General features: G+C 36.8%; 2 protein-coding genes across 16 annotated transcripts in view; both read left to right on the forward strand.

Moving 5' to 3' along the window:
- The window catches only part of gcn1 (GCN1 activator of EIF2AK4), a 779,792-nt gene that overhangs the window by 354,351 nt on the left and 401,772 nt on the right, over window positions 1-23,669 (forward strand). The gene's annotated exons all lie outside the window — the stretch shown is intronic.
- Window positions 1-23,669, forward strand: part of citb (citron rho-interacting serine/threonine kinase b) — a 135,385-nt gene that overhangs the window by 74,452 nt on the left and 37,264 nt on the right. For all 15 annotated transcript variants that reach the window (XM_068223090.2, XM_068223087.2, XM_073910033.1 and 12 more), the window contains exons 15-19: window positions 4,550-4,603; window positions 16,581-16,778; window positions 20,060-20,253; window positions 20,707-20,842; window positions 23,506-23,610. In XM_068223090.2, coding sequence (XP_068079191.1) covers window positions 4,550-4,603; window positions 16,581-16,778; window positions 20,060-20,253; window positions 20,707-20,842; window positions 23,506-23,610 — 687 coding nt within the window. The remainder of the gene's footprint in view (window positions 1-4,549; window positions 4,604-16,580; window positions 16,779-20,059; window positions 20,254-20,706; window positions 20,843-23,505; window positions 23,611-23,669) is intronic.

A 23,669-nucleotide genomic window follows, 5' to 3' on the forward strand; every position in this document is an offset into this window, starting at 1 on the left:
ACCAAAACGCTGAAAACGCACATCACTTGACCACACACACACTCTCAGGCAAGCGCTGCAGCATTTCTACCCCGATGAGAGCTCTGCTAGTCGGACTGCTCATCAAGCATCTCCCGCTGGATCTAATCTCGCTATATTTGCTAAATGTGATATTTAATTCATCTTGTTGTCTTTATTTAACGACATATTCCCTGACTTTGATCATTGGAGTCTATTACTTGTTCACAGGTAACGTGTTTTGGTTAAGCGCAAAGATAAGTTAATGATTAATCCATGTACATTGACTGATCGCTTGCCTTTATTTCCTACAATGTATAAACTTATTGTATGTTATACTTTTATAATGGCCATTATCAATTATTGAAACTGATATTCAACAAAAGAGAGGGTGTGTTTCGTATTTTCACTGAAATTGAAAGGAGGCAGTTGTTATCGGCTCCGTTTTGTTATAAATATCCACACAGTGAAGATGACACTCATATATGCAGCACGACGCCTCAACATTTCTGCTGTCTATTAAGTTGCTAATATTAAAATGAAAATAGGCAGTTCCTTAAATCATGTTTACATTTTATTGTTGAGAAAGTAGCCAGGGTGGTGAGAATGAAGTTATAAAGTACACTGTTCCCTTTGAAGATTTACGCGTGTCCTCTGTATGTTTTCCATATCAAACTGAGAAGAGGGAGACTGCAGCCTTGATCAAACTTGCGAAGTCTGAACTTACAAGAAGAGGATGCGAGACTGAACTGTGTGTGGTCTACTTAATGTTAAGGAAAAGCCCCAATCAGATCGGCAGCCCCGCCTCAGTTTTCAGATGTCTCCGTCTTTCCCCATCCACACTAAGACAGAGCAGCAGCGTTTTAGAATGAAAACGGCCTCTCCAGTGTTTCCAAAACGCTCCGTTATCGGCGCTCGAGAAGTCCAGCGTAGTGTGGACGGATGGCGTAACCGTAGCAAAACCTACACGTTTTAAAACGAAAACGCACTAGTGTAAACAGGGCCTAAGTCACTATAAATAACCACAGTCTTTTTTCCACAACTATTCCTCCTGTCCCCCCTTTACCGAGATTAAGCAGCACGGTGGCCCAGTGGTTAGCACTGTTGCCCCATAGCAAGAACACCAGCGGCTTTGATGGTTACATTCACGCGGAGTGAAGACCCAGGGGGGTGGAGATAGATGATTGTTAGTGTGAAGTCAAGACCGGAGGGGCGGGCTGAATCTCGTTGTGGCTGGAGGGAGGAGGAAAGCAGCCCATAAGGCAGTTTGAGACACCTGGACTAAGGCAAATGGGGGAGTTTTTGAGATCTACCTGAGCTCAATCTCCCCTCTTGCTCGGCGAATGAGAGGAATCCCTGGTCTTTCAATTCCCTCGAGCCAAAGGCTCTCTCTCGGGACAGCATGCCAAACACGTTTGTTATAAATCATCAGCTAAGTGAGAACTCTTAAAATGTCTTACATCAAATTGCATATTACGAACGTCATCTCATCCAACCATTTCTGTTTGTTTAACAGCCTATGGTTAATAAAGGGGTATTTATAATTGCACCACGCTTTATACATGCATGTCAATGTAATTAAATGTATTGTTGTTTGAATACAGTATATCAATATAGATGTGTAGTGAATTGGCAGTAATCTCTCAGACATATTAAACTCAGACCAGTCCTGGTGTCACTAGAATCTCTGATTGCAAACAACAAGCAGAAGCAGATCAGTACTAAAGAAATACCTCACGTTTGCTGTGCAAAAACATTTGCCTTCGTATGCAGAGGGGTAATCTGCTCTCGATGCAGCACCAAAAAAGTCGCTATATATGTTGCTTTTATAAATATTTGGTGCTAAGGGGGTCTGAAAAGTCTAAAAAGCATTTTTTTAGACAAGCCCAAAAAAATATGGACTTGTTTTAAGAATTAATATGCACAAATTAAGAGAGTTTTTCCTTAAAACAAGCAAAATAATCTGCCAATGGGGTAAGTGGAATGATCATGTTTTTCCTTTTGACTTAATATCATTTAACTTACCCCATTGGCAGAATATTTGCTTGTTTTTAGAAAAACACTTCGGGCTCTATTTTGACGGTTAATGCGCAAAGTGCAAATTGCAGGGCGCAAACGCTTTCAGGGCGTGTCAGAATACACTTTTGCTAATATAAGGACGGAAAAATCCACTTTGTGCCATGGCGCATGATCTAAAAGGGTTGAGCTTATTTTCTTAATAAGTTACAGGTGTGTTTTGAGAATAAACCAATCAGAGTCTCATTTGGTGCATTGCTATTTACATGATGACTTTGTAAGTGTAAAAACTGAGCATTTCACTAGCAAGAAAACAGTTAAACAGAGCATCTGCAGAGTGAGAATGAGAGATAAAGGATTTACTTTCGCTCTCGTGGATAGGAAAACCTTATATGCACAGACATCAATTAGCCTATAAATAATTAATTTCATTTGTTAAGTGCAAAGATTTGTTTCAAAACTATTTCTAAATTCAGTTCTAATGTCCAGCAAATTAATAAATTAACATCAATAACGAGTTATTGTTACCTGAATAACCTGAGTTATTTCCAAATACACATGCTATGATCCATATGGTCTGAAACCCGACAGGTGGGCAAATCTAAGCTTGTTTTTAATAGAACAAATATAAATATGGATATAATAAATAATACTGCTAATAATAATAACATTATACAAAAGCAAATTTTTATGAATGAACTGAAAAAACCCCCAAGATGAAGAAGGCATGAAGGCAGTGGTTTTTATATTTATGTAGGCTAGAAAATAATATGTTTTTTGATACTTTAATCCTTTATATTCATATCCTATGTATATCATTATTATATCCTTTATATATCCTTAACATTTTGATTCTTTTTCATATGTAAAGATATTTGCATATTGCTCTACATCCTGTCTGTATTAAGCAGTGTGTAAGCGTGGCGCACAACTTATGCGCTCTGCGCTGGACTTTAGACCGGCTTTGTTCTGATCTGTTGAAAAATCTATTATAGATTCTCAAAATAGCAACGCACTAGCAATACATCTCAGAACGCCTACCTTTTTAGACCAGAACGCCTATGGTCGAACATATATGAGCGCAAATGCATTTGCTATTTAAACAGCGTGGCGCAAAACGTCAAAACGACTCTTGCGCCAAGCTGAAACTGGCAAACAACAATTGTGTCGCGCCATGCGTCACATTGCGGGTCCCTTCATTTTGATATTATTTCTTAATACAAGACAATCATTTCGGCTTGTCTGAAAATGCTTCTTGATTTAAACATTTTTAGATATCAGAGACAAAACTGAAGAAAAGCATTTTATTTTCAGTGCAGGCTTTAAAATGCATACAGATGATCAGCTGTTTGTTGTTCATTTAAAAAATGGGTAACACTTTACAATAACAGTACATGGATAATGATGTATTAATATGTAAACTAAACATTACTTTATTATGAATTAATGATGAGTTAAGGTATGCACTAATCATGAATTAACTTTAAGTACAACATGAGTCACATGAGTTCATGTGTGAATAACGACTACCTTAATTACTTGTTAGTACATGTTGTTAATTAATGTATTACTTAACATTTAAGTTTAGGCTAAATGTAACCAACATGAACTCATGAGCTGTTAATGTATAGTTATGTCATGACTTTACTTGGAGGGGCACATCACTATTAACTCATCCTTAACTACTTATGAACTCCTCTTCATGTTGATGTTGACAGAACACGTTTCTATTGTTATTCAGTGTAAACTCACTAGTTGGACGTGTATAAGGAGTTCATGAGTAGTTAAGAATTGGTTAATGATGATGTGCCCCTCCAAGTAAAGTCACAACATTATTATACATTAACATATCATGAGTTCATCATGGTTAAATTAAGCATAAACTAATGTGGTAATTAATACATTAATTAACAAACAATCATGTACTAACAAGTAATTAAGGTAGCCATTATTCACACATGAACTCATGTGACTCATGTTGTACTTAAAGTTAATTCATGATTAGTGCATACCTTAACTCATCATTAATTCATAATAAAGTAATGTTTAGTTTACATATTAATACATCATTATTCATGTACTGTTTTTGTAAAGTGTTACCAAAAAATGCATGCATACAATATGATGTCATTAGTAACTTAAGTCAAAGGGTTGCCCTCAAGTCATTTATAGCTTAGCAAGTATCTGGAGGAGCAGGCAGCTGTCGATTTAATCTGTGTCATTCTCCACTCGCGTCCTTCAATCAAAACCAGTAATCATGTGCTTCTGCATAAATCCCTCTGTGGACATTTTTTCATTGTGCTGCTCATCTTCACCGTGCTGTAAACATCTACCCACGCTCCTCTGCGCTCTGCATACATTTCTAACACGGTTTCATCCTCATGCATGACATCACGCCTGTCACGGCACTTCAGTTCATCTCACAGCGAATTGCTCTTTACTGCAGAGACCTCCACGCAGCACTTCTGCCAGAGTGTGCACTTCTTGCAAACACGGCAATTCTCACTCTCATTTTGTCTCTCTTTTTATTTTCAAGGCCCATCGGGATGAAATCCAACGCAAGTTTGATGCCCTGCGAGACAGCTGTGCGGTATGCAGATGAGCTTTTTTTATTCCCTGTGTTTGACTCATCAGATGTGACCCACAACAGTCAGATTTATGTGGATGCTGCGCTTTCTATAACTGGCATATTGAGTCAGAACTAAAGCAGTACATTTTGGGCTAATTATAATATTGTCATTATTATTATTATTACAGTTTAAGATAACTCACCGGCCACTTTATTAGGTACACCTGTCCAACTGCTTGTTAGCGCAAAATATCTAATCAGCCAATCTAATCATGAACATGGCATGGTTGTTAGTGCCAGATGAGCAGGGGTCTGTTCTTCATATGTGGATTACTTAGTTAGCTGGATTTGGATATTGACGATTTGACATGATCCAGGATCGTTTCCTTCTTCAAAGCTGATCTGAGAGTTGTTGTCATAGCAACAGTTCTGCTAGCTCAAACCTGATCGGGAGCAGGTTCAATTCACATAAACAGGATTAGATCGGGTCAGTTCAAGCAAAGATAATAGAGAAAGTACCGAATTTGGATATTTTCTTACAGTAGTAGTTATATACACTTGGGAAAATAGTTAAAAAAAAAATAAAGTAACTATATATATAAAGTTATAGTTATTAATAAAATAAATAAAGTTATATTAACAAAACTTATGCAATCTCATTCAACCCTCGAAATGAAAGTACAAAGAGAAAATTTATTGATATGAACTTTTTAGATCGCTTTAGTACAATTTGTGTATGATAATAGAAATGCAGAAAATGTGACTTTTTAAAAAAAAGAAATAATACATTAATGCAGTCATGAACATGTTTTGACAGTTAATATGCCGTTGATTATGCTTCACAAAAGTTGCAGATGCCTTTAACAATATTAAAATGCTTTTGTAAACATCCAGTTATTCCATACATTGATTAAAAAAACGGCTACTGTAATAAAGAAAATATTCTCTAAATGTGGAACTAAATACATTGATTTGCATTGAAATACATGATGAATACTCTAGGATATTGCGTGTCATATTTAACAAACCGTTTACTGCTAATTTTGTGTAATTTTGCTCACATGGATAATTGAATATTAATCAGATGATGTCATTACGCTGCTGTGCCGTCAGCCAATCGTTGCATTACTGATCATGATTTCGAGGATCGATAGATCTGTCCTTCACAACACACGCAGCGTTCTCAGATCAGTTTATCCAGACATTCTAATCTCATTCGCGAACTTGTTTGAAGAACCAAATTAGCCAGAGATCAGTTATCAAGATTAAAAGATCCAGGATCGGCAAAATCATCTTAGATCATTTAAGCGAGGTACAAAGAACGGACCCCTGGTCTGAGTATTTCAAAAACTGCTGATCTACTGGGATTTTCACGCACAACCATCTCTAGTATTTACAGAGTGAGCAGCAGTTCTGTGGGCGCAAATGCCTTGTTCATGCCAGAGGTCATAGGAGAATGGCCAGACTGGTTCCAGCTGATAGAAAGGCAACGGTAACTCAAATAAGCACTCGTTACAACCGAGGTCTGCAGAAGAACAACTCTGAACACACAACACAAACAACCTTGAGGCAGACTCCTGTCAGCTAAGAACAGGAAACTGAGGCTACAATTCAAACAGACTCACCAAAATTGGACAATAGAAGATTGGAAAAATATTGCCTGATCTGAAGAGTCTCAATTTCTGCTGTGACATTTGGATAATAGAGTCTGAATTTGGACATGAAAAGCATGGATCCTGCCTTGTATCATCAGTTCAGGCAAGTGGTGGTGGTGTAATGGTGTGGGGATTATTTTCTTGGCACACTTTGGGCCCATTAGTACCAATTGAGCATTGTGTCAACGCCACAGCCCACCTGAGTGTTGTTGCTGACCATGTCCATCCCTTTGCGGCCACAGTGTACCAATCTTCTGATGGCAAATTCCAGCAGGATAATGCACCATGTCATTAAGTGTGAATCATCTCAGACTGGTTTCTTGAACATGACAACGAGTTCACTGTACTCAAATGGCCTCCCCAGTCACCAGATCACAGTCCAATAGGGCAGCTTTGTGATGTGGTGTAATGGGAGATTGGCATCATGGATGTGCGGCCGACAAATCTGCAGCAACTGTGTGATGCTGTCATGTCAATTTGGAGCAAAATCTCTGAGGAATATTTTCAGTATCTTGTTTAATCCACACCATGAAGGATTAAGGCAGTTCTGAAGGCAAAAGGGGGTCCAACCCCGTAATAGTAAGGTGTACCTAATAAAGTGGCCGCTGAGTGTATTTGTTATTAATGGTTAAAATGTTGATTTAAAAAAAAAATACTCAGTATGGTCTAATCTGTGTTTTCTGTTGGATCAGAGTTTAGCCCCAACATACTCATTAATTGTAATTTCAAATATATAGTTGTTGAAATTTTAACCTATATTTTGACATTTTATATTCACTTATATGCTATGTAGAACATTAAAGCACACACCCTGCCTGCATTTATTATGCTTTCTATGCATAAAAAATTGCTAATATAATTTCATGCGGACAACAAACTGAGATGTCTAGTCTTTGACCCATATGCACATATTTAATTTCCCATATTTAATTGCATATCTGTCATAACAGCAACGCTATAAATCTATTCTGAATGACTTTGCTCACTTAGAGTTTAATGAATAGCAAAAAAGTGTGAAAATGAGTGCTATAATTCAAGGGGTTGTTATTATTACACAAAAAACAGTAAGGAAGATAATTTAAACATATTGGTAAATAGAGTCATAAATAGTTTTGTTAAATGTTTTATTGAGATGGATTGGATAGCTTTACATGGACATAGGAAAATTAAGACCTGTTTACAAATGATTTAAGACCAGCAACACAATATTTCAGCGAATTTAAGATTTTTTAAGGCCTTAAATTAAGACATTTTGAAACATTTTAAAACCCCACGGACATCCAGTGTAAAAGCATCACCAAACAAAATCTTAGCATTTTGTATTTAGCATTATTAGTAAATGAAAGTGCACAGGAATATGCTGCTACTTTCTACACTTTGTGCTCATAATACAGCTGAAAAACTGAGCAGATCAAAGCGTGTTTAGTGGAAAGAAGCGTCACCCGAGGGCTGGGATTATAAGAGCTTATGAAAGACGGATTGAAGAGCAAACAGTCACACAGTCAGCAGAACTCAGATCTGAGAAGAACTCGCAAACCTTTAACCATTAATGTGAGCAATAGTTATAATAATGAGCCTTAAAGGGGCAGTTTTTAGGGTTATCAGTAAGTTAAAGGGATAATTAATTATTTTTTCATTTAATTTATTTGTTTATTTATTTACTATTATTCATTTATTTTTAGCTATTGTTTTATTAATGTTTAATTTATTATTCATAATTTTTTGCAATTTAATAATAATAATAATAATTATTATTATTATTATTATAAAAGTTATATAATTAGTTATTTATTAATTTAATTTATTTGTTTATTTATTAATATTATCATTATTATTATTATTATTAATAATAATTCATTTTAGCTATTGTTTAATTATTGTTTAATTTATTATTCATATTTTTTTGCAATTTAATAATAATAGTTATTATTATTATTATAGAAGTTATATAATTAATTATTTATTTAATTAATTTAATTGTTTATTTATTATTATTAATTTATTTTTAGCTATTGTTTTATTATCGTTTAATTTATTATTCATTATTTTGAGCAATTTTATTATTATTTTAGAAGTTATATGATTAATTATTTATTCATTTAATTTAATTGTTTATTTATTATTATTATTATTATTAATTTATTAATTCATTTTTAGTTATTGTTTTATTATTGTTTAATTTATTATTCATTATTTTTAGCAATGTAATTATTATTATTATTATTATTATTATTATTATTATTATTATTATTATTATTATATAATGTTATATAATTAATTATTTATTTATTTATTATTATTATTTTTAATGCTTTATTGGCATTGTAAAAATGGGCATGTATGTTAGTTTATTTTAAAATTATCATTATTATTATTATTTATTTTTAATCATTATTAAATTATTTATTTATTTTTTATAACTGTTTATTCGTTTTGTCATTTATTTAGCTATTTATTTATTTATTATTATTGATATTCTTATTATTATTATTATTACTATTATTATTACTCTTACTAATTATTTATTTATCAAGTTATTGTTTATCATGTTTTTTTATTGGTTAATTCATTATTCACTTATTTATCAATTTATTTGTTTATATATTGATATCATCATCCTCATTATCATTATTATTATTATTATATTTATTATTATTATTGTTGTTAGTAGTAGTAGTAGTTATAAGTAGTAGTATATTTTCTTCATTGGTATTGTAAAAATACAGGAATTGTATGTTGATATATACAATCACCGGCAACTTTATTAGGTACACCTGTCCAACTGTTCATTAACACAAATTTCTAATCAGCCAATCACAGGGCAGCAACTCAATGCATTTAGGCATGTAGACATGGTCAAGACGATCTGCTGCAGTTCAAAACGAGCATCAGAATGGGGAGGAAAGGGGATTTAGGTGACTTTGAACATGGCATGGTTGTTGGTGCCAGACGGGCTGGTCTGAGTATTTCAGAAACTGCTGATCTACTGGGATTTTCACGCACAACCATCTCTAGGGTTTACAGAGAATGGTCTGAAAGAGAGAAAATATCCTGTGAGCGGCAGTTCTGTCGGCACAAATGCCTTGTTGATGCCAGAGGTCAGAGGAGAATGGCCAGACTGGTTTCATCTCTGAACACACAACACAAACAACCTTGAGGCAGATGGGCTACAGCAGCAGAAGACCACACCGGGTGCCACTCCTGTCAGCTACGAACAGGAAAGTGAGGCTGCAATTCACACAGGCTCACCAAAATTAGACAATAAAAGATTAGAGAAATGTTGCCTGGTCTGATGAATCAATTATGGGCAGTTTTTAGGGTTATCAGTAAGTTAAAGGGATGCAAATTTGAAAAGGTACTCAATTTACCCACAATCAGGTGGTCTCAAACTTTTATGAGCTTCTTTTTGTTTATTGTTGAACACAAAAGAAGATATTTTTGAAGAATAAAGGGTTCTTACACTTTCTCCAAAGTCAAATATAAGCACTTTTCATGCACTTTCTAGGTGGATTTTGAAGTTTTTTAGTGTGGCAAATTACATAACATGATATCACATGATATTTGTTGCAGTATTATAAAGTACAGTATGTTATTCTAAGGAAAAAATTGACTGTCAACTGCTTAACTGAAAAGTAGCCAGGGCCCAATGTGTTCTTAATCCGGCCCTGTGTATGACTTGAACAGGAAGTGTATGTCGATCAACAGTTTTGCGAGAGAACGCAAAACATCTTCATGAGGGAACGCAAAAACTTAAATCTATATATTTTCCTATGACCCAGTTTTTTTTTTATTCCACCCACTTTTTTCCCCACCATCACATCCCCTCTCGGTCCTCGTAGAATTCAATGTGACAACATTAATATTAATTAAGCAAGTTATTTTTTAAGAACTAAAAAGTAACTCAAAATGTTTATTTAAGTAACTCGCTTCATTTTTTAAAGTAATGCACTGCTTTACTTGTTCATTTAAAAAGCAATAACATTACGTAATGCGTTACACCCCAACACTGTTCATCACAGCTGAAGCTATGGTAAGAAGCTCGCTAAGGGAGAGATGTAATATAACGGTGGCAGAGAGGACGGGTGTCTAAAAACAGCGCAGTGCCGGGTGAGAATATTGCCTGGGTTGAGCTGGAGACGCTCAAACAGCTTGAGTGTGGGTGGACAGTGAAAGTAGGGCAGAGATGCTCTGTGCTTGATAATAATGAAACCCACTCCAGGGGCAGCGCAAACAAAAGCACTTCAGCATGCAACCAAATCAATAGCTGCTGGGCGAACGACTTACACAAGGTCCGAAAAACAGACGCACTGGAAAATAACCTGGCAAAACGGTGGATGATGGCGTTGTTTTCCATTAACAGAGATGCAGCATGTTTTTATGTGTGTGTTTGTGATATAACCCTAAATTTAGCTGCATGGCTATATGGAGAATGAGAACTGAATGGTTCTGATTGGAGTTTTTCTGAGCAAAGCAATATAGATTATTGTACATTTTTCCAATGACACCCAGTAAAATGTCCTTTAGTGTAACAATAGATAATAAAACAGAAACTCTAGTCAAGCATATATAGAACAAGATTGACTAAATATTAAAGTTTGAAGGAAGTCTAAGAAGATTCGCGCTTTATGACATGGTGTGTTATCCTGCTGGAAGTAGCCATCAGAAGACGGTACACTTTGGTCATAAAGGGATGGACATGGTCAGCAACAATACTCAGGTGGGCTGTGGAGTTGACACGATGCTCAGTTGGTACTAATGAACCCAAAGTGTGCCAAGAAAATAATCCCCACACCATTACACCACCACCACCAGCCAGAACTGTTGATACAAAAAACGATAGATTCATGCTTTCATTTTGTTGACGCCAAATTCTGACCCTACCGTCCGAATGTGGCAGCAGAAATGGAGACTCCTCAGACCAGGCAACATTTCTCTAATCTTCTATTGTCTAATTGTGTTGAGCCTGTGTGAATTGTAGCCTCACTTTCCTGTTCTTAGCTGACAGGAGTGGCACTCGGTGTGGTCTTCTGCTGCTGTAGCCCATTCGCCTCAAGGTTGTTTGTGTTGTGTGTTCAGAGTTGTTCTTCTGCAGACCTCGGTTGTAACGAGTGCTTATTTGAGTTACTGTTGCCTTTCTATCCGCTGGAACCAGTCTAACCATTCTCCTCTGACCTCTGTCATCAACAAGGCATCTGTCATCACTCACAGGATATTTTCTCTCTTTCAGACCATTCTCTGTAAACCCTAGAGATGGTTGTGCGTGAAAATCCCAGTAGATCAGCAGTTTCTGAAATACTCAGACCAGCCCGTCTGGCACCAACAACCATGCCACGTTCAAAGTCACTTAAATCCCCTTTCCTCCCCATTCTGATGCTCGGTTTGAACTGCAGCAGATCGTCTTGACCATGTCTACATGCCTAAATGCATTGAGTTGCTGCCATGTGATTGGCTGATTAGAAATTTGTGTTAATGAACAGTTGGACAGGTGTACCTAATAAAGTGGCTGGTGAGTGTATATCAACATACAATTCCTGTATTTTTACAATACCAATGAAGAAAATATACTACTACTTATAACTACTACTACTACTAACAACAATAATGATAATAAATATAATAATAATAATAATGATAATGAGGATGATGATATCAATATATAAACAAACAAATTGATAAATAAGTGAATAATGAATTAACCAATAATAAAAACATGATAAACAATAACTTGATAAATAAATAATTAGTAAGAGTAATAATGAGAGTAATAATAATAATAATAATAATATCAATAATAATAAATAAATAAATAGCTAAATAAATGACAAAACGAATAAACAGTTATAAAAAATAAATAAATAATTTAATAATGATTAAAAATAAATAATAATAATGATCATTTTAAAACAAACTAACATACATGCCCATTTTTACAATGCCAATAATGCATTAATAATAATAATAATAAATAAATAAATAAAATAAATAAATAATTAATTATATAACATTATATAATAATAATAATTACATTGCTAAAAAAATTAACAATAAATTAAACAATAATAAAACAATAGCTAAAAATAAATTAATAATAATAAATAAACAAATCAATTAAATGAATAAATAATTAATTATATTACTTATATAATTCTAATAATAATAATAATACAATTGCTCAAAATAATGAATAATAAATTAAACAATAATAAAAGAATAGATAAAATAAAATAATAATAATAAATAAACAATTAAATTAAATGAATAAATAATTAATCATATAACTTCTATAATAATAATAAAATTGCTCAAAATAATGAATAATAAATTAAACGATAATAAAACAATAGCTAAAATTAAATTAATAATAATAAATAAACAATTAAATTAAATGAATAAATAAATAATTATATAACTTCTATAATAATAATAATAATTATTATTATTAAATTGCAAAAAATAATGAATAATAAATTAAACAATAATCAAACAACAGCTAAAAATGAATAATAATAATAATAATAATAGTAATAATATAATAATGATAATATTAATAAATAAACAAAAAATTATAAATAAATAAATTAAATTTAATAAAAATAATTAAATAATTAAACATTAATAAAACAGTAGCTAAAAATAAATGAATAATAATAATAATAATAAATAAATAAACAAATAAATTAAATAATTAAATAATTAATTATATAACCTATAGAATAATTATTATTATTATTATCATTATTAAATTGCTAAAAATTATAAATAATAAATTAAACAATAATAAGAAAATAGCTAAAATAAATTAATAATAATAATAATAAATAAACAAATAAATTCAATGAATAAATAATTAATTATATAACTTGTATAATAATAATTATTATTATTAAATTGCTAAAAAATAATGAATAACAAATTACACAACAATAAAATAATAGCTAAAAAATAGCTAAATAAACAAATAATGAATTAAAGAATAATAAAAAACGTGAAAAAATGAATTGATAAATGAATCATAATAATAATAATAATAAACAATTATGACATGTCAAAACTCAAATTAGTGCTCAATATATATTTGCTCATCTTATTGTATTATACTTTCAGATTTCCGGGATTTAAAAACCACTTAGCAATCATCCAAAACACTCAAGCAGCCTTTAGAGCAGCCAGACAGATGCATTTTTGCATTTAGTTTAAGACCTAAACACAGGACAGTGTGCTAAAGCAGGTCAGTGTGTATGGGAGAGTGTGTGTGTGTGACTTTAACAATAATGACAGTAATAACGAGCGCTGAATCCTCCTCCGCACCAGAACAGTGTTTGGCTCTTCTGCTCTTCTTGGCGAGCATCAACACACACACACACACACACACTTGACCAGCACTGCAATTTGATGCAAACCTGCGTGGCTTCTGTTTGTCAGATGGAAGCGTTCAGAGGCTCTGCAAATGTGTGAAGTGAAAGGAGAAAACGCTGCTAGGAAGAGCTTTTAATTCTCAAAGGAAGCTCAGAGTCGCTCTGCATCTCACTTTTAGTGATGCTGAAGTCTTTAAGAGCGTTTCTGGCACTCAAACAGGATTAAACACATGCCTGTTATAAAGATGTGTTTTTAAGGACACGTCAAGAAGTAAAAAAGATGGGGAATTGCATCAGGAAAACAACTGAAATTATGAGCTGGGGTTTGTAGTGTACTCGCTTTTTGCCTTTAATATTATAATATTTTTATTATGTATGTAGTGTCGTCCCAAATGGAGCACTAATGTTTTTTTACTAAGCAGAAATTCAAACCGTTTTCCTGACATGCCATGAGTATAACCGCATTCACCACCAGGAGGCACTATAATCACTCTTGTGGAAGAATTTCGCTTTCACCATGCAAAATAAATAGTTATCCAACATGTGTGCCCGATAGCTCCGCCCCTTCTGCTACGTAGGCAAACCTGCGGTCGTTGAGTGCGTGAAGTGTCGAATAGTTCGGACTGCTGAGCGAATCATTGGTACAACCCTCCCTACTCTTCAAGAACTGTACTTATCCAGGGCGAGCAGAAAGGCTGCTAAAATCACTCTGGACCCCTCGCACCCAGCACACTGCCTCTTTGAACTTTTACCTTCTGGTTGATGCTACAGAGCACTGAGCCCCAGAACAGCCCGACACAGAAACAGTTTCTTCCCTCAGGCAATCCATCTCATGAACATTTGATGATAATAACTGTGAAACAAACATCACTACTTGCTGTACACTTTTTATACACTTATTTAACAACACACTTTACATGCCAATTTGCACATAACAGCTGCACAAGTGTATGTAGCTCTACATACACTTGTCTATTTGTATATTTGCATTCACTACTTACTTCTATTTTTAAATATATTTAGGGACCGAGCACCAAACTGTGCAAGGCCCTATCTGATTTGCTCCGTTTCTTATTATTATTCTGGCAAAATTCGTGGCAAAATGACTCGACAGCGCCACCTATTAAAATTAGACGGACAGGCCCCTGAGCTACGAATCACGCACATGCACTAAAATCGGCACACACCTCAAACAGGCCAAAACCTACGAAAAAGTCTCTTGGAGCGGAATCTCAAACCCAACAAGAAGTCGGATATTTTTAACTTCCTGCAGTGAAAAAGTGGCGTTTTTGACATTTTTAGGCGTTATATTTTAACAAACTCCTCCTAGGGATTTTATTGGATCAACACCAAAATTGGCTTTTGTCATCTAAAGGCCTTGGTGAAATTAAATTGTGAAGATCTAGAGTTTTCGCAGAGGGTCATGTCCCTGGTGGCATGACAAACCTCAACGCTTCGTCATGGATCAGGAAGTCCTTATAACTCAACCACACACTGGCTGTTTCTCAATATGCGTTCTTTAGCGGCCTTGCGTTCTCGTGTAACCTCATCATCAGCTGCCTAAGTTCAGTTCCAATACTCAAGACCGCAAGTACGGAGGACGCGTGAAACTTCCCGGATGTGTTCTTGATATCGAGGACGCACTGATGCAGACTTGAGCACCGAACTCGCTCTGGAAGTCCCAGAAGTCATTGCGACTGGAGGTGGGAAGCGCTGCATTTAATTTAGATTTATTATTAAAGTTCAGAGATATGACTTATTTACCTCAGGAGTTTCCCTAAATTTAACGGTGAAAGTAAACATTACCATGAACATCTTAATAAAGGAATAAACACATTAAGGGTGTTTGTCTGCTGAAATTCGTATTAAAATCTGTTTTATTTATATTGTGCAGGGTATATTTATAATGCTTTTATGCAAAGTATATATTTTGAAAAGGGGGACATCAATAAATCGTTGTATGAGTGCTGTAATGTTTAAATAATTTCCATTTAAAACGCGTGAAGGTCACGTGACCATCAGGAAGAACGCAGCATCTCATTTCTCAAAGGACGCGTTCTCTGCCCTCGCGGTCTCCTGAGTTCGTTCTTCCGAGGACACCTGGCAAGACCGCTCTCCACAAGAAAGCAAGTCCGTTCTCTGCGTTCTTGGAATTGAGAAACAGCCACTGTCTGATCAGCCTGAAACTTCAAATGATGGATAAAAGTCCTCTCCTGAACACATCTACATGCCAATATTGAGACACAGTCATAGCGCCACCTGCTGACAGATGGTAGTTTGGCTTATAACTCAACCACACAATGTCCGATCTGCCTGAAACTTCACATGGTTGATTAAAATCATCTCCTGAACACATCTACATAACAATATTGAGTCAGTCATAGCGCCACCTGCTGACAGATGGTAGTTTGGCTTATAACTCAACCACACAAAGTCCGATTTGCCTGAAATTTCACATGGTTGATTAAAATCCTCCTAAAGACATCTACATGCCAATTTTGAGTCAGTCATAGCGCCACCTGCTGGCAGAAGGTAGTTCGGCTTATAACTCAACCACACAATGTCCGATCCGCCTAAGACTTCACATGGTTGATTAAAATCCTCTCCTGAACAGATCTACATGCCAATATTGAGTCAGTCATAGCGCCACCTGCTGAAAAGTTTGGCATAAATTTGTTATTTTTCTCAGGTTGTTTATATATATCGGCTTAAATTAATGTTGTTCTCTCTTCTCTGTCATCCTGAGGCCACCGGGAGGCGGTGAGCCCGGGTGCGAGGTCCCTATCATCGCTGCTTGCAGCTTTAATTATGATCTGTTTTTTGTGCTGTCTCTGTCATTCTGTTGCACTGTAGAAGCTCTGTCACAAATTCCTCGTACGTGCGAACATACCTGGCAATAAAGCTCTTTCTGATTCTGATTAAAATAAAGTGTGACTTACTCTATGAAATGTTTTTTGCATGATCTCATTTCTTTTTTTCTGTCTTCAGGTGATCACGGATCTGGAGGAGCAGTTGACGCAGCTGACGCAAGAAAACGCGGAGCTGAACCGGCAGAACTTCTACCTGTCCAAACAGCTGGACGAGGCCACAGACGAGAACGAGGAGCGCCTGCAGCTCAAGCAGGACGTGGAGCGCCTCAGGAGAGAGGTGGCAGACCGAGAGATGCACCTCAACAACCAGAAACAGGTGACACGGCAACACACACACACACACACACAGGACAGAGTTGGCAGACCGAGAGATGCACCTCAACAACCAGAAACAGGTGACACGGCAACACACACACACACACACACACAGGACAGAGGTGGCAGACCGAGAGATGCACCTCAACAACCAGAAACAGGTGACACGGCAACACACACACACACACACAGGACAGAGGTGGCAGACCAAGAGATGCACCTCAACAACCAGAAACAGGTGACACGGCAACACACACACACACACACACACACACACACACACAGGACAGAGGTGGCAGACCGAGAGATGCACCTCAACAACCAGAAACAGGTGACACGGCAACACACACACACACACACACACACACACAGGACAGAGGTGGCAGACCGAGAGATGCACCTCAACAACCAGAAACAGGTGACACGGCAACACACACACACATGCAGATACATAAACGCATATGCACACACAAACACACTCACACACATACACAGGACGCATACACAGATACACACACAAACAAACACACATAAACATACACATACATGCACAGCACGTATGAATGCACGCATGCACACACACACACACACACAATACTGTACACATGCAGTCACACAAATTCACACACATGCAGATACATGAACACATACACACACACACACACACACACTCACAGGACACATACACAGATACACACACGAACAAACACTCATAAACATACACACAGCCTGCACGCATGCGCACACACACACACAAATATGTGTGTGTTCTGTGTGTGGTGATGTGAGTAGGTGTGTGTGTGTGTGTGGTGATGCTTGTATTTGTACTGATGCATGTGTGTGTGTGTGTTTGTGCGATCTCTGTGTGATTGTTTGTGTGTACAGTGATGTATGTGTTTATTTTGTCTGTGTGTGTGTGTGTATACAGTGATGTGTGTGTTGATGCATGTATGTGTGCTGATGCATATGTGTCTGTGATATCTTTATAAGTGTGTGTGTGTGTGTGTGTGTGTACAGGGATGTATGCGTCTCTTTGTCTCGTGCATGTGTGTGTGGTCTCTGTGTATGTGTGTGTGGTGATGCATGCGCGTGGGCTGCGTGTGTGTGTGTGTAGGTGTTCAGTGCAGGTTGTTGTGTAACAGTAGCTGCTGGTAATCATAGACTGTGGTAGGAGGCAGTGATGTGTCATCTCCACTGCTGCTCCTCTGCCCTGCTAGCGTTGGACTTCACACACACACACACACACTCACACGTCTGCTATATTTGGAGACTCCTGCTTTCTTTCGCTCCCGTGTCTTTTCTAAATATCCAGTCCTGCCACATCTGCTGGATACGGGACATCTGGTGACCCGTCAGCTCTCAGAGAATCAATACCGGATCCGCACCTGAAAGATAGAGGGCCCTATTATAAACCCGACGCAATAAGGCGCAGGATGTGTATGGCGTGATTTGTTGCTATTTTCAGACTAGTGCTACAGTAATTTTCACATTTTGTGCCACATTGTTAAAATGGCAAGTACATTTGTGCCTCTTTTGGCTCGTTTCCACTGACTGGTACAGTACGGTACGGTTCAGGTCAGTTCGGGTCACCCTAATCAGGCTTGCGTTTCCACTACCAAGGGTATCCTTTTGGTGGGATAGGACAGAAAGTTTCAGTTGACGTCATTTTCACTTTTTTTCAAGTGAGCAGGTTTCAGGGCACTGTTAACGTAGGGCTTCCTATTAGAGATGCGCGGATGGGCTATTATTTCATCCGCAACCGCATGACAAAATTCATCATCCGTCCGCCATCCATCCGCACTAACATTTTTGACCAATTTTTAAAACCGCACCCGCCCGCCATCTGCTGATTGGGCTCTTCATTTAAATGGCTTATTCCTTTTTTTATTAAATGAATGTTTCTTTATTGCTCATTATAGAATAGAGATTGACTTTACTGTAGACATGCAGTTAATCCAAACGTGCAAGTCATTAATTGACGACGCTTTGAAGTGACGCTAAAGATACGAGGACGTGTCTTTTCACTTGATTCGATTCATCGGTCCTTAAGTCTTTTCCTTGCGTCCTTGCCTCGTATCCCGGCGGGGTGGAAACACGAGGAAAGAAAGCAAGGAAAGGAAACGAGGATGCACAAATAAGAAATGAGAAGCACCCGAGCTCTCATCAGCAGTGAACTCCGTCTCCAATCGGCGCACAGGGACAAAAGTAAATAAATAGCCTAAATTAAACGCACTGTACTGTACAACTTTTTTTATTGTAGCCTAATAGAAATTAACGCATTGACACATCATTTCAACATGCTGCTATTTAGCCTACTACTAAATGACTTTATTTTTTAGTAAATAGATAGAATACTAAGTCATTTATATTATAATAATGTTTACATTTGTAGTTGTCCATAGCAACCCCAAAAACGTACCTGATTGCCTTGCACATCTAATTAATGGGCACAGTTTTTCGACTATTTTTTTATTTATTATTTTTTATTTTTTGCTGTGGATGTTATTGAGCTTGTAGAAATCGGAAACAACACCAGTTCTGCGACACAGATTAACCTTTATTGATATCTCTATCAGACAATACCTATTTTATATGCCAAAAGAAACAACAGGCAGTAAAAAAATATTAACATAAATATCTTAATGTAGGCATAGGCTATAGTCGCATGCTTTGGCAAACAGTTGAAATTTTTTTTTAATAAAAACGTCATATCGTGCCTAAGCCTTATAGGCTCAGTCACCCCCACAATTAGAAATTAAATTAGAAAAATAGATTTGCCATCCCTCTTTGAGCGAACATAAAGTCTGACCAGGCTAAGTGCATGTATGACAGTGTCAGGATTCAGACGGGAGCGCCTGCATAGCCATAATGCGCCCTGCTGCACTGAAGGAGCGCTCGCTCGCAGCACTTGTTGCTGAAATGCATTATAATTCTCTTGGAAAGGTGCTGCAGTCGTGGGAATAACTGGTCTTATTTCTCCCTAAAGGAAAGTAGATTTTCCTCTGCTGATCCGTCTATACGGAAGTTTGTAGAGGAATACTTCTGTACTTCATCCAGAATTAGTGTATCCGATTCCTCCTCCCATTCTGTAAAGTCAGTCCTAGGCTTTTTCGTTGGTGCGCCAGCTATGCCTATAAAAACAGTGCAACCGCCCGCCACCCGCCCGAATTTAATTAAAATATTATTTTTTCGTAACGTCATCCGCCCGATCCGCGGTTTATCCGCGGAGTCCGCGGCTATAACCGCCAACCGCGCATCTCTACTTCCTATGTGTGCACGCAGAACATCGAGACGCTGAAGACGACATGTACAATGCTGGAGGAGCAGGTTATGGAGCTGGAGACTCTGAATGATGAGCTGATGGAGAAGGAGAGGCAGTGGGAGAACTGGAGATCTGCTCTGGACGAGGAGAAAAACCAGGCCGAGCGCAGAGCCAGAGACCTGCAAAGACAGTTGGACAGCGAGAAGCAGAACCGGTACAGCACAACACTCACAGACAGAGTCCAGTTCTGACCGTCAGAGCAGGTCTAAATTACTGAACTATGGTAATCATGAGTCTGTGTGAGCATAGAAAAATAAATCACACACGTAAACAAACAAAAACACACACATACATGCAGAGTCCAGTTCTGGCCGTCAGAGGAGGCTCTTCAAACTTGTTCAGAACAATTGTTAGACACAAACACTGTTTAGAACAGTTGCAAATATATCTTCATGTAAATGTTGGACATTATACGTGGACAAAATAAGATATTAAGTTTGCTAAAGCAGTTTGTTTTTCAAATGTCTACAGGGCCTGAAGTGCCTGTAGTTATATAAGCGTTATGTAATGAGCGATAAGTATAGAGACAGAAACACTGAGGTAAGAGCTGTACTGCGCTGTTCCAGCACTTTATTGTTTGATAACTCTTTCTCTCTGCTTTTTTCAGACTGCGTGCAGAACAGAGAAACTCTGAGTCTCGGCAGGCCGTGGAGCTGGCGGTGAAAGAGCACAAAGCTGAAATCCTGGTTCTGCAGCAGGCGCTCAAAGACCAGAAACTCAAGGCTGAGGGCCTTTCTGACACTGTGAGTGTGGAGAGAAACATCTGCTTAAAGGGCCCCAGTGGGGTATATGTGGATATATATATGTGTATATATATGTATTATACCCTGTTGAAAATGTCAATTTTTAGATCAGAGGGAATTGTAGATGTTTTTGTCTTTAAAGAAGGATAACTAAAGTCAGGATTTAACACATGCAGCAAAAAAAAAAAAAAAAAAAAAACAGAAAGTAACTTTTGATGAAACAGAGACCCAGAGTCACAGATAGCACAGTAAGATGAGTGAGCCACATACTGTATAAATGGCATTACAACATTCACACGTAAAGTTGTTTTTGCTCATTTACCCAAGAGAAATGTGACTGGTTACCCAGCAAATGGGTAAATATACTGCTTTAGAAATTGTATAGCGAGGTTACTGTACAAAATCTAATTTAACGTCAACAAAGCTGGACTCCTGCTGTATGATTGAAGCATCCTCATTTACATTTAGTCATTTAGCAGACGCTTTTATCCAAAGTGACTTACAAATGAGGACAAGGAAGCAATTTACACAACTATAAGAGCAATAATGGATAAGTGATGTAGGCAAGTTTTTTGAGTACAGTTAGTGTGATATTCAGAGAGGCAATTGCAGATTAGGAAGTGAAGTGGAGACTAAATAGTTGAGTTTTTAGTCGTTTTTTGAAGACAGCGAGTGACTCTGCCGTTCTGATGCAGTTAGGGAGTTCATTCCACCAACTGGGCAGATTGAGCGTGAGCGTTCGCGAAAGTGATTTCTTCCCTCTTTGGGATGGAACCACGAGGCGACGTTCATTCACAGAACGCAAGTTTCTGGAGGGCACATAAATCTGCAGAAGTGAGAGCAGATAAGAAGGAGCAAAGCCAGAAGTCGCTTGGTCAGCAAACATCAGAGCTTTGAATTTGATGCGAGCAGCAACTGGCAGCCAGTGCAAACGGATGAGCAGCGGAGTGACATGTGCTCTTTTAGGTTCATTAAAGACCACTCGTGCTGCTGCGTTCTGGAGCATCTGAAGAGGATTGATAGAGTTAGCTGGAAGCCCGGCTAGTAGAGTTGCAATAATCCAGTCTGGAGAGAACAAGAGCTTGAACAAGCAGTTGAGCTGCATGTTCAGATAAGAAGGGTCGGACCTTTCTGATGTTATAGAGTGCGAATCTGCACGATCGAGCAGTTCTAGTTTATAGTTGTGTACATGATGGTGATTCCAGTGGTTGTAAATTACATAGCTCAAAAAGTATAGTTTAAAATGCTTTGAAAAATGTAGCACTTGCTGCTTCTTGAAGTGCCGTTTGATCACAGAGAGTTGGAACAGATCTTTTATTCTCAGTTTCATTATAATGAATTTATGATTATAATCATGTCATCATGAGTATAATCAGTTAATTCCCAATTGCAAATTCTGTCTTGTGGAGATGATTATACTCATTAATACTGAGACATGTTAATACGCAGCTGTCAATTCAATATCGTTGGGTGGGGAAAATCTCACTGCTACAGTTCGTCAAGTTGCAGTGGGCCTCAAGATCATCAAAAAAACATCCGATATAAAGCTCCAATATAACTGTGAACAAAATAATCTTGTTTTTCGATTTGTGATAAGATTATTTTGCTTACCCCATTGGCAGATTATTTTGCTTGATTTAAGGAAAAACTCGCTTCATTTTGGGATATTATTTCTTAAAACAAGACTATATGTTTTGCTTGTCTAGAAAATGCTTCTTGATTTAAGAACTTTTAGATATTTGGACTAGAAACAAGACAAAAAATCCAAGTAAGAAAAGCTTTTTTTGCAGTGTTCAAAGAGTAAATTTATATTTTAAATATTTTACTTATTTAAAAAAAGGATAATAATTTATGCAGTCATGCACAGGTTTTGATCACTAATATCCTGGTGATTGATACCTTTACCGATATCAAAATGCTTTTAATGCAAAATTAATTTATACCGTTATTCCTTACACCGATTACAAAACTTGAGTAGGCCTATAGGCCACTAAAATAAAGAAAATCTTCTCTAAATGTAGAACTAAATACACTGATATGCATTGAAATACATGATGAATACTCTTGACACATGAAAGTGTAAAGCCTGCAGTTCACAACAAATGTGGAAAGTTATTGTGTTTCATATTCAACAAACCGTTTACTGTTTATTTGATGTAACTTGCTAACATGGATAAATGAATATTAATCAGATGATGTCATTATGCTGCTGTGGCGTCAGCCAATCATTACATTGCTGATCATGATTAGAGGATCGATAGATCTGTCCTTCACAACACACGCAGCGATCTCAGATCAGTTTATCCAGAAATTTTAATCTGATTTACGAACTTGTTTGAAGAACCAAATTAGCCAGAGATCAGTTATCAAGAGGAACAGATCCAGGATCTGCCAAATCATCTTAATCATTTAAGCAAGGTACGAAGAACGAACTCATCGACACAATTGCACCAGTCGCCAGTGTGTATATCAGAGACAGCACTATTTTGGATTAAAAAAAAAGTGACTTGTATTTTGGCACACTTTTTAAAGTTTTGCTTTCCAGCAAATTAACACATTTATCTTTCAAAAAGTGTTCAAATGTATTGAACTTTAATGATGTGTCGTTGATGCAGTAAATGTTGATGTCCGACTGAACTCTGTATATTGATTGTATCGATCAGCTGGGTGATCTGGAGAAGAAGCACGGCATGCTGGAGATGAACGCTCGCAGCCTGCAGCAGAAGCTGGAGACGGAGAGAGAGATGAAGCAGAGACTCATGGACGAGGTGCTTCACTTTATCAGCACTCAGAACTAGACATATGCCCACATTCAGTCATTTAATAT

Source organism: Danio rerio, chromosome 8 (genome assembly GCF_049306965.1).
Source record: "Danio rerio strain Tuebingen ecotype United States chromosome 8, GRCz12tu, whole genome shotgun sequence".
Lineage (NCBI taxonomy): Eukaryota > Metazoa > Chordata > Actinopteri > Cypriniformes > Danionidae > Danio > Danio rerio.